Source organism: Grampus griseus (genome assembly GCF_964374135.1).
Source record: "Grampus griseus genome assembly, chromosome: 14".
Lineage (NCBI taxonomy): Eukaryota > Metazoa > Chordata > Mammalia > Artiodactyla > Delphinidae > Grampus > Grampus griseus.
In genome coordinates this window covers 23,995,386-24,011,384 of record NC_139008.1, presented here as the reverse complement: position 1 = coordinate 24,011,384, position 15,999 = coordinate 23,995,386, and the positions used below count along the sequence as shown (strand labels likewise).

The window sequence follows — 15,999 nt, the reverse complement described above, 5'->3', positions numbered from 1 at the left end:
TTCATTTGGCAAATGACTCCACCAGAAAGGAGTGAGAAGTGCGTGTGAGGGGGAGAGAGTGGGAGAGAGCACGGAACTGGGTAAAATGACAACAGATCGCAAGCTGTTAATTATTCAGAGGGAACTAAATATTATGTAGGCAATTACCAACAGGCGTCGGAAAGCCCCACAGGGAAACCTGGTCCTCAGCCGATCTGTCTCCCCCTGCAGAAGGGCTGGGGGACAGGTTTTAGCTCGAGGGGCAGGCTCTTCACCCAGGGAGGGGGAGGCAGGGTCCCCTCCGTGTCCAGCCCAGCCAGGACCCAGCGCTGTGCTTTGAAAATCGCTTTACCCACAGGCTCTGGGCCTGGAATCCGCAGCCCCCTCCCTGTCTACGCTCCCTCCCCTAAGATGTCATCTTTTGAGACGATTTCATGTGGAAGCATCGCTAAGTAAATTCGCTAAATGCCTATTCATCCCCGTCAGATGGGGACGCAGTGAAGCGGTAAATGTGACAATGGCCCCAGCTCGGGGCCCTGAAAAGCGCTTTCTGGGGCTGCTAAATGGAGCCTCAGCCGCTGACCCTGGGAGGCCTGAGGCTTCGTGAGAGGGGGCCCAGGAGCCCCGGCCCGGCCCCTTCAATCCTGCCACGGAGGCCGCTCAGAGGCCCCTCTTTATTATTCCTGCTGCCAGGGACCCATTCAGAGGTTAACTTGTCCCGGTATTCATCAGGAGGACAATAATGAACTGTCGCGGAGAGTAGAGAGGGGGTTGGTAAACAGGAACTGCTAAGACGCGGAGATGGAACGGGCCTCTGTGGTTCGGAAAGAGAGATTGCTTTCATTTCCTTTGCAGGCTGGTTTAGTTTCCACCTCTCCAGCAACTTCAAGAGGCCCTCTGCCCACAGCAACCCGTAACTGGGAGGGAAGCACGCGTGGGCTTTACGTCGCCTGTTTGCGGAGATGCTCCACGTGCGCATGGACACGTGGACTTGGCCTTTTGCCTGTGTCCCTGGGATTCCCCTGTGCGCATCCGCAGGACTAAGCTTTCTGCGTTTGTGTCTGGGCGGGTTTACCTTGCTGTAGGCACACGGGGTTTTTCTGGCATCTGCAGCCACTAGGATGGCAGGTTTTGAAGTGGTGTTGATTTCTGTAAACGAGTACGGGATGTCGGCAGTGCTCGTTTCCACTGCAGCATCTGTTAACTTCTCCGTCCCCCTCCGCTGAAATTATGAGTTGGTCAACAATAGTTGTCCAGAGAGCAGGGGCTTGGAGTGGCACGACTGCAGGTGATGCAGGGAACTGAAGGAGGGGGTGAGGGGTGAGGGCGGCCCTGACCGGGTGCTGGGAGGCCAAGAGCAGAGCAGCTCGCATTTATTGTGCACCTACTGTATGCCCTTTAAGTCCACCCAGTTATCCATCAGTATGTATACCTACTGTGTGAAGGGCAGCCAGGTGAAGGCCGCCACTCAGGTTGAATGACTTACCGTAGGACACACAGCTGGGTCAGAAGTGGAGCTGGGATCTCTCCCCAGCCCTTTCTGCTTCTAGAGCACAGGCATCGCTTTCTTAGGCACCCACCTGCCCCCCAGAGTCTAGCCTCCTTTCTCTTCCCAGAGATGCGCCTTCACCGTTTCTCCCAATTTGAAACAATGGTTAACCCTTTCCTTCTAAGTAAAAATGCCTGAGCGGAGAAGCCAGATGATAAAGGAGCTGTCACTTCAGCACCATTTACCTGTTTGGGTTTATTCAGCGTAAGAGGCAACCGCGTTTCTGGCAGATGGAGACCCCGTGTGCCTGCCTTTTTAAGTACTGTCACAGCTGTATGCACAAGCTGATTAGCTGTGACTACACCGCTAGTGCTGAGATGGATGGCGATAAATCTGGGATAACAATGCCGGGAACAATGTCACTCGTTTGCATCACACTTCATGTTTCTTAAAGCTCTCTCAGTCAGCCTGGGGCTTATGGATTCATCCATTCATTGACTCGTGCATTCCTCAAAACACATTTGAAGGAGTCAGTTTAAACTCATCTCACCTTGAGTCATCCATTCATCCAACAGACATTAATGTCCCTCTTACCATGTGCCAGTGATGAGTGAGTTGCATTAGGTTCTGTCCTCACAGAGCTTACGTCCTAATGTAAGCAAATATAGCTCTTTCAGATGGTGACGAGCTCATGTTGTGAATATAGTGATGTGATGGGGGTGGGGGGAGGCAGGTGCTACTTTAGGTTGGGCAGCAAAAAAAAAAAAGCCTCTCTGAAGAGGTGACATTTGAAAGGAGACCTGGATGACAAGAGCAGACATGGAAAGATATGGGGTAGAATTTCCCAGGCACGGCAAGTGCAAAGGCCCTGAGGTTACTCTGTATCTGGCATTGAAGTATTCACTGATGCCTTACGGTTTGCCAAGCCCAGTGTTGGGCACTGGAGATTCCAAAACAAATAAGGTACTATGCTTATTCTCAAGGAGTTCACAGCATATGGAGTATGTAAGAGACAGACAGTCCATTTTAGCATGCTGTGGTAAGCTCAATGATGGCGACATATGAAAGAAGATGCCTTCCCTACCTGCATGGTGTGAAAGAAGGAGGGGACCTGGTTTCTGTGACAAAGAAAGGAGCCAGGACACAAAGTCTGCATGATTTCTGGAGGACCCTGACTTTCCTCTCGGTTTGCTTCCACAGGACAAATGACCAGCTGGTGGCATTTCTCTCCCGATACCGAGAGATGAATTTCTTGAAGTCACACGGCCGGGACAACGCCAGGTAGTGTATCCTCCCCCTACCCTTGTGCAAAAGGGAAATGGAAATCTGAGTGATCATTTGGGGGCTTCCTTCTAGGCTGGTTTGATGCAGCCAGAGAAAAGTTGAGGATGGGAGAGAGGCATGGCATGGGCCTTGGCCCTTTCTTTGTAGCATCTGAAATGGTGTCTCCTGCCAGCCAGGGACAGAGATAACAGTGAATGTGTCTCATCATGTCATAGTCCTTTACACCTTTTCCCCCAAGCCCTTTCATGAGTCCATTATCACATTATGGCTGTCCTTCAAGGAAACTAGGGTAGTCATTTTAATACCCAATTTATTGGTAGGAAGACTGAGGCCCATAGTTCAAGTAAATGATGTCCCCAGATCATTCATTCGGTCAGCCAGTCATTCAACAAATACTCACTTAGTGCCAAGCATGTGCCAGGCACCCTTCTAGAGGAGAACAAGACAAAATCCTCACTCTCATGGAATTTACCTTCTAGCAGGAAAGAGTCTCATGCCAGCATGGAGTTGAACTCAAGTATCCCGACTCCCAGCGCTGCGCCCTCACCATTGCCTCACTCTTGCTGCCTAAGATGTTCGCAGGGATTGGAGGCACCAGAAGCCCAACCTGGATCTGTTGTGCCTCTCTCACTTAAACTGAGCAAAGCCAAACAGCATCACTGCAGTCCCGCTTTGAGCTGAGCCTAAATCCCCGTGGCCAGAGATCAGCCGGAAGGGACACAGTCTTGAGCACCCTCTGTAGGAGAGACCACAGGGTCCGCTCCACCATTGGACATAAAACACTGCCCAGGATCGCTCTGCCATCTTAGAGCCTTTTCCTAGCGTTGCCTTCAGAACTTAATCTGGCAGCTCACAGGATACCTTTAGCGTGTTAATGTGTTTTCTTTGGCCTTCGTGCTGGTTTTGTCTTGTTTAATTCAGGTGCTTCATTTGAAAGTTAATAGCCCCATTTAAAAACAGCAATATTTCCCAGGGAACTCCAGATTTCCAGCTCATCTTAAAAGAGCCAAAGGTCCACTACATCTGTGCTTGAATTCTCTCGTGGAAGTTATGATCTGGTTCTTAGACAAAGCCCACGCTCTACAGGTTGCTGCAGCCGTCGCTGCCCTCTCCCCTACCTCACCCTGTTGGCATTTCAGTTTGCCGGCTCTACTGTAGGTGTTCTCTGCCACTGCCGATGGAGGTGTCATTTTAGCTGTTTCTGTGATCCCCTTTACCCAGATATCCACAGAAGGGGGGGACAGAGGCAAGCAGTGAACTCCATTTCCTGAGCTCTCAAGACGTAACCCCAGAATCCTTGGGTTGTATCATTTTCCTTAATTTTAACTTTGATGGCATCCAGCTGTCTATATCCAGATTGGGCCTGTCCTACTGGCAGCCTGCATTCTTTACACTTAACCCCAGACTTGAAGATGCTCTGTAAATGAGCACAGATTACCATAGCATGTTCTGGCCACTACACTGGAGAGGCCTGGTGGATAAAGAAGAATGGCAGACATATAGTGGACTGTGTTCCTGCTAAGTGCACATCGCTCTGCTGGGCCCTTTTCGCACGGAATCCAACTTTATTCTTCCAGTCACTCAATGTAAAAATACGTATTATTATCTCCATTTGTCAGGAGAAGAAAGGGGAGCTTTGGGAGCCCAAATGATTTTCCCAAAGTCACACAGCTGGTAAGTGCTGGAGTTTGAACCCAATTCTCTGGCCCCAAAGCCCATGGAAGCAGGGTAGAGCTGAACAAGATTCCATGCAGGTGGTACGTTGTCAGAACTAGACCAGATATTGGTATCCCCACCCTTAGGTAGAGAATGAAGATGCTTCTTCACTTCCAAGTAGCTTATAATACATGTTTTGTGCAAAGTCATATCGTTAGAAAGGAATCCACTGTAAGTTGATAGACTTGTGTCTGAATTACATCCACCCTAGTATTGTTGTTTCAGCCTGCTCAGTATTTATTCTCTATCTACTATTTCCAGGCCCTGTGCTAGGAACTGGCTACAACACAGAGGTTAAAATCATGAGGTTTTGAGGTCATACCTCCTAGGTTGAAGTTCTGATCCACCACGTCCTGTCTGTGTTTCACTGGACTGGTGACTTAACCTCTCTGAGCCGGTTCCCTTATCTGTACAAAGGAAACATTAATGGACTTATGCGCACGAGATTGTTGGAAGGATTAAATGAGATGTTGTATGTAAAGCATTTGGCATATCATAAATGCCCTGTGAAGATGATGATGGTGGTGGTGGTGGTAGTGATGATGTCATTGCCATGATAAACATTGGACTCACATATTGCAGGTGGGAGAAATAAATAGATGGTGTATAGGCCAGAGTTGTGCCTCTGGGTGTATGAGTACATCTTGTCCAGTTGATGTGCATCAGCAGTTGACAGGTGGTACCCAAACGGCCCAGCAGGATAAAGGGCAGGATAAAGACGCAGGCTAAGGAGTTGTTGCTTGCATCTCCCTCTAAAACCCTAAAACCCAAGGCTCTCTGGACAAAACAGCTCACAAGTTCCAACACTCATGCATGAGTCCTCAGCTGGGCTTCTCTCACTTAGATGAATTCAGGAGATGAATTTAGAATTAATTCAGTAGTAAAATGAGCCGTCGACGGTGACTTTCTCCTCTTTGTCAGTTGAGGCCTCACCTGCTGAGTGAACAAACCTAGCCACGCCCATCTTCCCTCATGTCTCCCACGGGCGCAGCCTGAGTGGGGCTTCGCTCTGGCTCTGCACTGATGGCATGTTAGGAAGGACCCTTTTTTGGTGGGAAGTGACAGAAACTCAGCTCAAACTCGCTTAAAGGGTAAGGGAAGTTATTGGGTGATGCAACTAAAACATTAGTATCTGACTTCAGGCATAGCTGAATCAAGCAGTTCAAATGATATCATCAAGCCCAGACTCTGTTAATTCTTTTTTTTTTTTTTCTGGCTGCTTAATTATTTCTTATTATTTCTGGAGAGGGTTAAAGTAAAATAAACACATCACATCAAATAGCCAAGTAGTTCACTGGCAAGAATCTTTTTTTTTAATTAATATATAACCGACATATTATGTTAGTTTCAAGTAAGTGATATAACAATTCAATATATGTATATATTGTAAAATGACCACCACAAGAAGTCTAGTTAATATCCATCACCACCCATAGTTACAATCTTTTTTCTCGTGATAAGAACTTTTAAGATCATAGCAAATTTCAAACATGTACAACACAGTGTTATTAACTGTAGTCACCGTGCCGTACGTTACATCCCCAGAACTTACTTATTTTATAACTGAAAGTTTGTACCTTTTGACCACCCCCACCCATTAACTTCTGTTCTCTTTCCCTTTGTGTTTAATTTTCTGGCTCCAGACGGCAACCCTCCTCAACGTATTAGCCTCATTTTACTGATAAGGTAACTGAGACTCAGAGAGGTGAAGTAACTTACTTAAGCTCATGCAACTAGGGCAGGGTTAGGGCTCAAACCTAAGTGAGTGTGTCCCCAGAGCCCAAGCTCAAATCCCTGCATGATGCAGCCTGTCTGTGTTCTGGTCCTGCTTTCCTCCAATATGCTGGGTGGCTTTGAGGCAGCCACTCTGCTTCTCTGGGCTTCATTTTCTCCCTTTGAAAAACAAAGTAGTTGAATGACATGATCTCCAAATGCCTTCCCATTCTGATGCTTCATGCTTCGGGACCAGACAGTGTGACAGAGGAAGAGAGTTTAAAAGACAGAGAGATGGAGAGGGACAAAAGCAAGCAGTGAGATACCAAATAGGCCACAGGGCGCCTTAGTTTTTAATTCCACGTGGTTCCTAATAGCAGTTTTGACCTTCCTGTCCCCAACTTCAGCCTTTAGCAGCCAATTTGGACTTCCAGCTCCCGCTGCTAAGAGATGGCATAAAGGCAAACTGGTACTTTAATAACTGCCAAATTGGTCCTGACTGTTCCTATAATTAAATCAAGGGGAGTGTTGTGTTCACTGTATTTCCTTGCTTTCCTCCAAAAATGTAGCTAGATATATTGAAAGACATATAGCACAATTATCAGTTTCCCAGATAACCTCTGCAGGGCTAAAAGAAGTAAGTGCCCTTAGTAAGCAGGTCTTGGCAAACATCCCCAGGAACTCCTGGGTTCTGCTCGGGGAGTATCGGAGAAGTTTCCCAAATCTCGGCAGCCTGATCAAAGCTCAGTGTGTAGGGACAGGCCCCTTACAGGGAGATGGAAAGGGAAAATCATTTCCCTCATTCCCAGCCGGAATAGTTTCCTCTGGGAATTTTCCGGCCTTGATTGGTCTAAGTTCTCCAAATAATTCAAGGTCACCAGGGCCCCAGTGCTTAGCCCTGGGGCAGAGTGTGGTGTGGTGGTAAGAGCATGGGCAATGGAGTCCAGACACCTGTGCCAAAATGCCAGCTCTGCCGTATGGCAGCCAGGGGACTTTGACAAATGGCTTTGGCTCTCCATGCCTTCATGTCCTCTTCTTTATAAGATCCGGACAGTGATGTGGGGATTGTGGAGGACTGAGTATCCTCGCTGACCACAGGAAGTGCCGAGCCAGGCGCTTTCGAGTGGTGTTATCCTCTTTTAAAGAGTACAACTGAGGCTTGCAGAGTTGGTTTAACTTGCTCAGGGTTCCACACGGCTGGCATTGGAGTCTGGTTAGGTCTGACTTCTATCCCCCCATGATTAGTGACTGCATCTGAGAGGACCTGTGGTTTTCAGTTCTTGGAGTGTGTGGATGAAAGAGCAAAGCTCTGCTGATTTTAAGCAGAATCATTTGTAAAGGAGCCAGAGAGGAAAATCAGTCCTCCCCCTGCTTTCTAGAGTCACCCTGTCCCAAAGTGTGTTCACAGTCCACCAGTGATATGTGAGATTATTTTGGGGTGTTCACGAATGGGCATCATGGGAGAGTTAGTACTGATTTTATGTATATCAACGAAAATTTATATAATTAGCCATCTAATCGATGATTTAATGGACATGATGCTTAGAATAAGACTAAGTTTAAAAGAAGACAGTTGAAGCTATCTAAAGTTGGTTTAGAAAAGAAATATTAAGGAAAGTCTCATACAGACGTCATAAAACCTATAGCATGGCAGTTAAGAATCTGGGTCCTGGACCCCGACTGCCAGCGTTCGTATGCTGAGCACTCACTAGGTGTGTGGCCTTGGGTAAGTTACATCCATCACTTGTGCTTCAGTTTCCTCATCTGTAAAACGGGAATCATGATAATAAAACCAATCTCATAGAATTGCTGCAAGAATTAAGTGAGTGAATATGTGAGTAAGCTCTTGGAATAGTTAGTTACGCATATGAAGTTGATGATGGTGGTGATGTTGATAGTGGTGATGGTGACAACAGTGGAAAAGCCTTGAAGATGGTATATATACACGTGATTAATGTTTCCAAAACACTTTCTACAACTCTTAGAGAAACAGCTAGCATTTCAAATGTAGGAAGACTAGACCAGAAGGAAGCTAGGAGGGGTCCCAGCCCTCAGGTCAGAAGTGGCCTAAGCAAGTTTCTTCCTGTTCCCTGGTCCGGGCCCCCCTGCTGGAGGCGGCAGTCCCTCGCTGGGCACCAGAATGGCAGCTAAAGCAGCTTCAACAGCTTCTTCTCTCTGACATTGAACTCATCTTCAGGCCCAAACCTCTCTTGATGTATAAATAGGCAATTGTTTAACCGAAAGCTGTCAAATCCATCGAGAGCCTGGCCAGGAACCTCCTCCAAGCAAATCTGCTTTCAGGAGGCCCTTTGGTGCCAACTTGCTTATCAGGAGAAGAGCTCTCTCCCCATCTGTCTCCTAGTACCATGATTGATGGGAGGAGGTAACTAATATCTCATCTCCAATGGGGAAAGCAGATTGCATTTCCCTCTTGCTTTTCTTAAACCCAACCAGTGAGTTTATCCCTGTTTGCGTGTTCACTTTATTTAATCCAGTTATGGTAGCCATGTCAAAATAAAGCTTAGCATCACACGGGCACCCATACAAGGCTGTGTACACAGACGCTCTGTGGGCCTCCGTATGAGTTTTGAGGTCGACTTTCAATCTTTTCTTTTTTCAAAACAATACATGTCAAAGGTGGACCAAAGGCTAGAAGGACGATATGTGCAGTGTCATCTCTGAGACGTAGAGCATGATTTTTTATTTCCTTCTTTTCTTTCTTTTTGTGTTCCATGCCTTTTATGGAGGAACTGCGTTATTTTTTTTTTTTTGCGATACACAGGCCTCTCACTGTTGTGGCCTCTCCTGCTGTGGAGCACAGGCTCCAGATGCGCAGGCTCAGCGACCGTGGCTCACGGGCCCAGCCGCTCCGTGGCACGTGGGATCTTCCCGGAACCCGCGTCCCCTGCATCGGCAGGCGGACTCTCAACCACTGCGCCACCAGGGAAGCCCCCTTTACTTTTACAATAAGAACAGAAGGCAGTAGACTTTGTTTATAAATATGTGTGAAATAGGGAAAATCAGTTAGCCCTCAATGGACCTTTAGACTCGGGGAGGTGCAAGCTGATTGGGGCCCATGTGAAGAGCATGGGCCACCAAGCCTGGGATTCTCAGTTCCAGGATTTGGGCCCCTAACTCTGCATTTCTGCTCAGGCTGGGTTTTTTTCCATTCCTGAATGTCAAAACCAAGTCAGCTCTCTTTGCCCAGGGCATGTGTAATGATAGAGTTTACTGTGTTCCAGAGACTGTCCCAAATGCCTTAGAGATATTAATTCTTTCAATTTTCACAACAATCCCATGGTGTAAGTGCAGTCATTATCATGCCCATTTTCCAGATAGGGACACTGAGGCTAGAGAGATTAAACAACACACAGCTTGGGAACGGGGAAAGAGACTCGAACCCTGGCAGTCTGGCTCCAGAGTCTACATTCCTAGCCACCGTGCTATACCATTTCCCTAAGTATGTTCATTGTGGAGTTTCCTGCCGTGTCCAGGCCACATGTACTTACGGCTAATACATTCCTTCCACCAATCAGGTCAGAGCCTGCCTCTCCTGTGACTGGTCTGCTCTGGTGTGAGGTAGTGAAGCTGAGCTTCTCCCTGTAGCTTCCACTCCTACCACGTTAGCTTCTTTTCATTCATTTGGGCTCTTGCACACACTATTTCTGTCTCCTATGAAGCTCTTCCCCAGAATTCTTCAGATGACTGGTTCCTTCTCATGCTTCTTGTCAGTGCCACCTCTTCAGCAGAGTCTTCCCCAATAGTCTCCACTAATTAAGTCCCTGTCTCTTTATTTTGTCATTGCACTCTAAGTTTTCCTGTATAACACTTATCACAAACATCTAGTTACATATGCATGTGTTTCATAGCTGTTTATGACTACTTACCTATTTACTAGAGTAGTGTTATAGTCTTGTGGCTAAGAGTGTGGAATCCAGAGCCTGACTGCTAAGGTGTGAATCCCTTCCTTGCCACCAACCAACTGTGTAGCCTTGGGAAAATTAGTTAACCTTTCTGTGTCTTTGTTCCTTCATTTGGAAAATGAACCCTCATAGGATTGTGATGAAGATTAAATGAGAGAATATATGTTAAGCACTAGGAACAGGACCTAGAAAGTAGCAAGTGCTCAATAAATGGTAAATATTATGGTTTTATTTTTCATCTTAGAAGAGAGAGGGTAGGGATGATGTCTGTCTTCTTCACAACCATATTCTCAGCACAGAGACTTGGAGAGTTGCTGAATGAGCAAATACCCCGAGCCCCTTTTCTCTTCCAACTACTGCAGAGTTGAGGCCTGACAGCTGACTCCAGCCCATCTTGGGAAGGGGCATAACCCACACTGGACATGTGAGAAATGGCCAGCAGAGCCCGTGGAGCTGCCAAACTAGGAACCCAGTGACCTGAATCCTCACTGACTTGTGCCTTGGAAAGATGGGAGGGTTTTGTAATTTGTGGTTCTCAGACAGAATCAGGGTGCCCGTGTTGCTTGTCACCCTCTACCACCACAGCCATGGGCATTGCTGAACTAAAATAATTGCAGGACATGGGTGCGCTGTGAGGGCTTTGGGGCTTCTGTCCTTGGTGCTGAAAAGGCATTCTTCTCAGAGCATAAAGGGTTTCTCCTTAGCTGTGGAGGTGCCCTACACATGCCTGTCTACCAAATCCCAGAACAGAGAAGAGGACAGATAGAAGTTTTAATTTCCTGGCTTGATGAGGGAAAAAGTTAAGTATCTCGGTGAACACTTATTGAGCACTTACTAAGTGCCGAGCACTACGCTAAGCCCTCTCCATATATAATATAATCTCACTTAAACTCTCTGAGGCAGCTATTATGACGATCGCCAGTTTCCATGTAAGAAGCTGAGGCATCCATGTTCAGGTCGCCCAAGGTTAGTGGCAAATCCAGGACTTGTACCAAATATTCTGGCTCCAGAGCCCAAAGTTTGGCGCCTGTGTGACATGGCTGTTTTGTGTGAGTCCATTCACATAGCTGGCTGATTCCATACATTGTGTTTTCATGCTTTGTTCCGTGACTTTATTTTTAAACTAAAATGCTTAGGTTGTACTTAGGCTAAAGGAGTAATCTGGGTTCAGTGGGAGATCGCTGGAGAGAGAAATAGAAGAAGAGAAAATATTTTTCTAGGCTGTGTGACTTTGGATCACACGTCCTTTCTGAGTCTCGGTGTGTTGGGGTTTTTTATCTGTAAAATTAGTTATGTTCGCTGATTGCTGAGATTCCTTCTTGCTCAAACGTGCTGTAAAATCTGAGGGGCAGTGTTCTTCCTTTCAGAATTCATTACAGGACAAGACAGTTCTGGAATAATTCCACACTTGATGAATATACCGAGATTGTAGGCAGGGGATTAACTGAATTGAGAGACTTCTTCGTTGTCTGCCCTTTCTGAGGCCATTTCCAAAGGCTACAGTTACTTTCTTAACTGACCTCTTATCCCACGGGGGAGATTCAGGACCCCTTGCCATCCTCCATCTGATTTCCTTTGATGCCCAACTGAGTAGATTTGGTCCTTGTGACATCCTAGTCGAAGCATATTTAGCTCTGACTTTGTCCCATATCGTGACAGTAGAGAAAAATCTCAGGGAGGCAAACCATCCCTGAGAGCCCAGGAGGTAAAACCAAATGCAAACGATACCACGTTTGCCCTCAAGTAACCTGTTCTGAAGACAGAAGCCCTTGAGAGGACTGGCTGAAAGCCTCTTCCAACCAGCAATGAGCCGTTTTCTCTTGGTTCACTCATTTCCGGGCATTGTCTTTTTGAGGAAATAGAAGTTCTCAGATCCTTCATTTGGGTCCTTTTGGAGGGACCCTGGCGAATTGAGATGAAAAATGGCAGCGTAGTTAAGCATGTGCATTGGATTCATCCAGACCTGGATTCACGTCTAGGCCTGTTAGCTGCGTGACTTTGGAGAAATTACTTAACCTTCCTGTGATTCAGTTCCTTTGTCTGTCGAACGTGTGTTAGAAAAATCTGATACCTGGCTAAGTAATGGCAGCTACCTCCTGATTGCCTGACAGACGTGGCTGTTACTGTTCCCTTCATTCATTCACTCAACAAATATTTATTGGGCACTGGCTGTATGTTAGGCACTGTAGTAGAATACAGAGGTGATCAAAATCTCTGCCCTCTTGGGGCTTACATCCAGTAGTAGAAATAGGCAATAAACTAAATAAATACCTTGTATATTATATTAGAAAGTGAAAAGTGCTATGGAGAAAAATAAAACACCAAAGGAGGATTGGGGAGGGATGGTGTCTCTATGAAAAAAAGAACTGATGGTTGGGTCAGCCCATTGCTCGGGTGAAGAGTGCTTACTTTGCAAGGACCTTTGTAAACAGTCACCCATCACAATTTTGCAGCTGATTTGGGAACTTGTTAGGACAGGTGTCGTGGAACTCATCCTACAGGTGAGGAAACTGGCATTCAGAGAAGTTAAGCCAGCCCCACTTCTCAGTGAAAGCAGAGACAGCATCGGTACCAGATCCTCTGCACGTCTGCTCTTCTATGGTATCACCTGTTGAGCCCAGTTCTACCAGGTAACCAGGTCAACTGGAAACAAAACTGAAGGGAGGGCAGCATCACTGGTCACCTTCTGTGAATTGGGTCCATTGCTGCAAATCTTCCCTCCATCCCTCAGGTGAGAGAGCCGTGCACCTTTTCCTGGTGAGCCAGCGTTGATGACAAGACTCACCCGGGTGTTCACAGACTTACTATGGTTTCCGACCTTTACCTTTTCAAGTTACAGTAAATCCACAGGGAAGAATAAAAAGCAAATCACTGTTGAAACAGCTGATTCTTTTCGCCTGCTAGATACCCAGACTCTGGGCGTCTGCCACCTTATCTGAGTCCAGACCTAAGTTCCTGGTAGCCCCTTTCTGATACCTAGGCAATCTGTGGTCTCTGTTTACTCATAATTAACCAGAGCATGTGTTTGCAGCTTATCAGTTTTTGAAGGCAGTCAATACAGCGGCCAACCTCCCAACCCCGTGAATATTTCATTTTGGAGATCACTGCATAAATATTGTATTTGGATATTGCAGTCCGGGGCATCACATTAAAATTGCAAGATGATGCTGTTATCCCATCTAATGGAACATGAAATTAAAAGGCTGCTTCACGGAAAGAAAAATTTTGCAAGTCGTCCCACCTGTATTTCTTCTCTCTCTCTCTCTTATTCTCAGTTGGTCTTGATTACCATGTAAGTTTTGATATAGAGTATGTCAAATTTAAAGTTTTAAACACAGTTAAGTGTGCCCACTGGACATTATCATATAATTGGCACCAGCCAGAGTCGAGGTAGGATTTTATTGCCTCAGACTCGGCGGCTTCCTTCAGTGGGTCCGTGAGTGTCAGTGAGTGCTATGGTGAGCGTATTGAAAACCCTTCACCAGGTCGCTCCCCAGAGAGATCATGGCTTTGCTAACGAACTTGGATTTTGCACTAGGAAAGGTGTGTTAGGGAAAGAACAGGGCCAGGGATGCTGGACACGTGGGTCTTCTGGTCGGCTTCTGCCCTTGTTTGTATCCTCAGAAAAGCTGTCAGCCTTCTCTGGGCTCCCATGCGTCCGTCTAATGCTTGCCCCACACCTCTTGCTGAGTATAACGGAGGGACTTAGAGAATGTCACAGCTGGAAAGTACCCTAGAGATTACCTAACCCAGCATTATTATGACTGGTGGCCTGTGGGCTGGATTCAGCCTAGAGATATGTCTTATTTAGCCAGAAATGCTTTTTTTAAGGGATTTGAGTGCTTTTCAGAAAATGCAGTCTCTACGTCTTTGCTGACTCCACCTACCCTGTTATCTTATACTAAGCCCCCCTCACAAACTTATATTATTTGTCTGACCCCTGTAGACATTTAATTTTATAACCTAGACCTAGCCCAACTTTGTCAGTTTCCCATGGGGAAAACTGAGTCAAGGTCATCATTTTCCAAATTCACCCAGCTGGTTACTGGTAGAGCCACATTGCAATGTAAATGAAAAGCACATTTTAGCAGAATTAAGTCCGTTCACCACCAGCATCATTGTTGTCACCACTTCTATTACACTAGCATCAGTTTGGTTAAGAATTAAATATATTACACCATCGTGCTCAGTGAGTGACCAACGTCAAGAAGCAGGTCCTCTATTTATGCAGAAGAAAATGCTAGGGATGTGGGTTTATTAGTGAGGTTTCAGGCAGTTCCCTTTGGTGGATTTGTGGGAGGCCCAATGGGAGAGATTCTTTGTAGAATTCAGCATGACCAACAGGGTGGGACTGTCTTCAGCTTCTGTGCTCTGACGTCTGGTCATCACCATAGACCTTTCCTGAGCAGATGCCTTGCACTCTTCCAGGACCTGTAAGGTAGGCAGAAAGGAGGAAGCCAAGATCAGTTCTAGTGAGCACAGCATCTACCTCAGAGGAGACAGGTAACTCTAATGTGAAGACAGAGATGAGGTCTGCCGTGGAGGCACAAAGACCTCTAGACACACAGTGGGGGATGCAGCCTGCTCTAGTGGAAGAGGTGGCATTAATGTGCCACAGCCATGACTACCTGCCCTATCTGGAGCCTAAGAACATTTGCATTCATCACGGTAATGATAAAGGTGAAATCATTCAGGAATGTATTAGTCAGGACCCTTTCAATTGCAAGTCACGGAATCCCATCTTAAAATGCCTTACGCACTTTACTGACAAGTCTGGGGGTGAATCGGGTATAGCAGGATCCAGGGTCTCAAGCAAAGTCATCAAGGCCTTGTCTGTCTGCCTCTCCCCCTCCCTTACTTCCTCCCTCCCTCCCTCCCATTCTCCATCTCTCTTTTTTTGTCTTCTCTTCTATGTTACCTTCATGATCAGACAACCTCTGTACTCATGGTGACAAGATGGCTGTCAGCAGCCCTCAGCTTGCATTCTTCCAGAAAAAAATCCCCTAGAAAAGCTCTCCTTCCTAGTATTTCCAGCAAAACTCCGGAACCTAGTCTCAGACTCAGCTTGAGGTGCGTGCGCATCCAGGAAGCAATTATGGCAGCCAAGCGGGTGGAATACTCTGACTGACCAGGCTGAGTCGTGTTCCCACCCCTGGTGCTGGGGGTGAGGCAAGCCAAGTGAACTGAGAGTTGAGGGTGAGCAAGTGTCCAAAATAAAGTCAAGGTGTGGTTCCCAGACAATGGATGCTGGGCAGACAGAAACAAGGGAATGAAGCCCCGTTATTTGCTACAATGTGGAGGACCCCTGAAAACACGAAGCTAAGTGGAAGAGACTACAACTTGTGTGATTCTCTCTATAAGAAATATGCAGAGTAGGAAAATCCATAGATGGATTGCCAGGGACTGGAGGGAAGGGGGAATGGGAAGCAACTGCTGATGAGGATGGGGGTCTCCTTTGGGGGTGACAAAATATTTTGAAACTAGAGATGACGATTGCACAACCTCGTGAATGAACGAATGCCATTGAATTGTATGCTTTAAAATGGTTGATTTTATGTTGTATGAGCTGGAGGGGCAGCAGGATCCCTGGGTGGGGAGACCTGTAGACTATAAACTCCCAACGAGATAACCAGCTCCTGAGGAGGAGGGACCATCCTCACTTCTCCTTGCCTCAAGGCCAGCACATGCCTGGCACATAGTAGGTGCGAAGTTAGTGCTAACTGCAAATGAACTGAGAGTTTTGGCCAGAGAGTTTGGCCCTAGTTCTGTCTACCCTCCCAACACACCCCCCTTACCAGCTCTTTGACCTTTGATTTCTGCATCTACAAATTAGGAAATGCCAGTTCCACCTTGCCTGGCTTGCAGAATCCCAAGAGTGTGTGTGTGTGTGTGTGT

The 15,999-nt window shown here is 46.7% G+C and overlaps 1 protein-coding gene across 1 annotated transcript in view; it reads left to right on the top strand.

The window, feature by feature from the left end:
- XYLT1 (xylosyltransferase 1) overlaps window positions 1-15,999 on the top strand; it is a gene marked incomplete at its 5' end in the record, with an annotated part of 186,322 nt that overhangs the window by 140,976 nt on the left and 29,347 nt on the right. Inside the window, one exon of the mRNA XM_082669889.1 lies at window positions 2,669-2,749. Within this exon, the coding sequence (XP_082526015.1) occupies window positions 2,669-2,749 (81 nt within the window). The remainder of the gene's footprint in view (window positions 1-2,668; window positions 2,750-15,999) is intronic.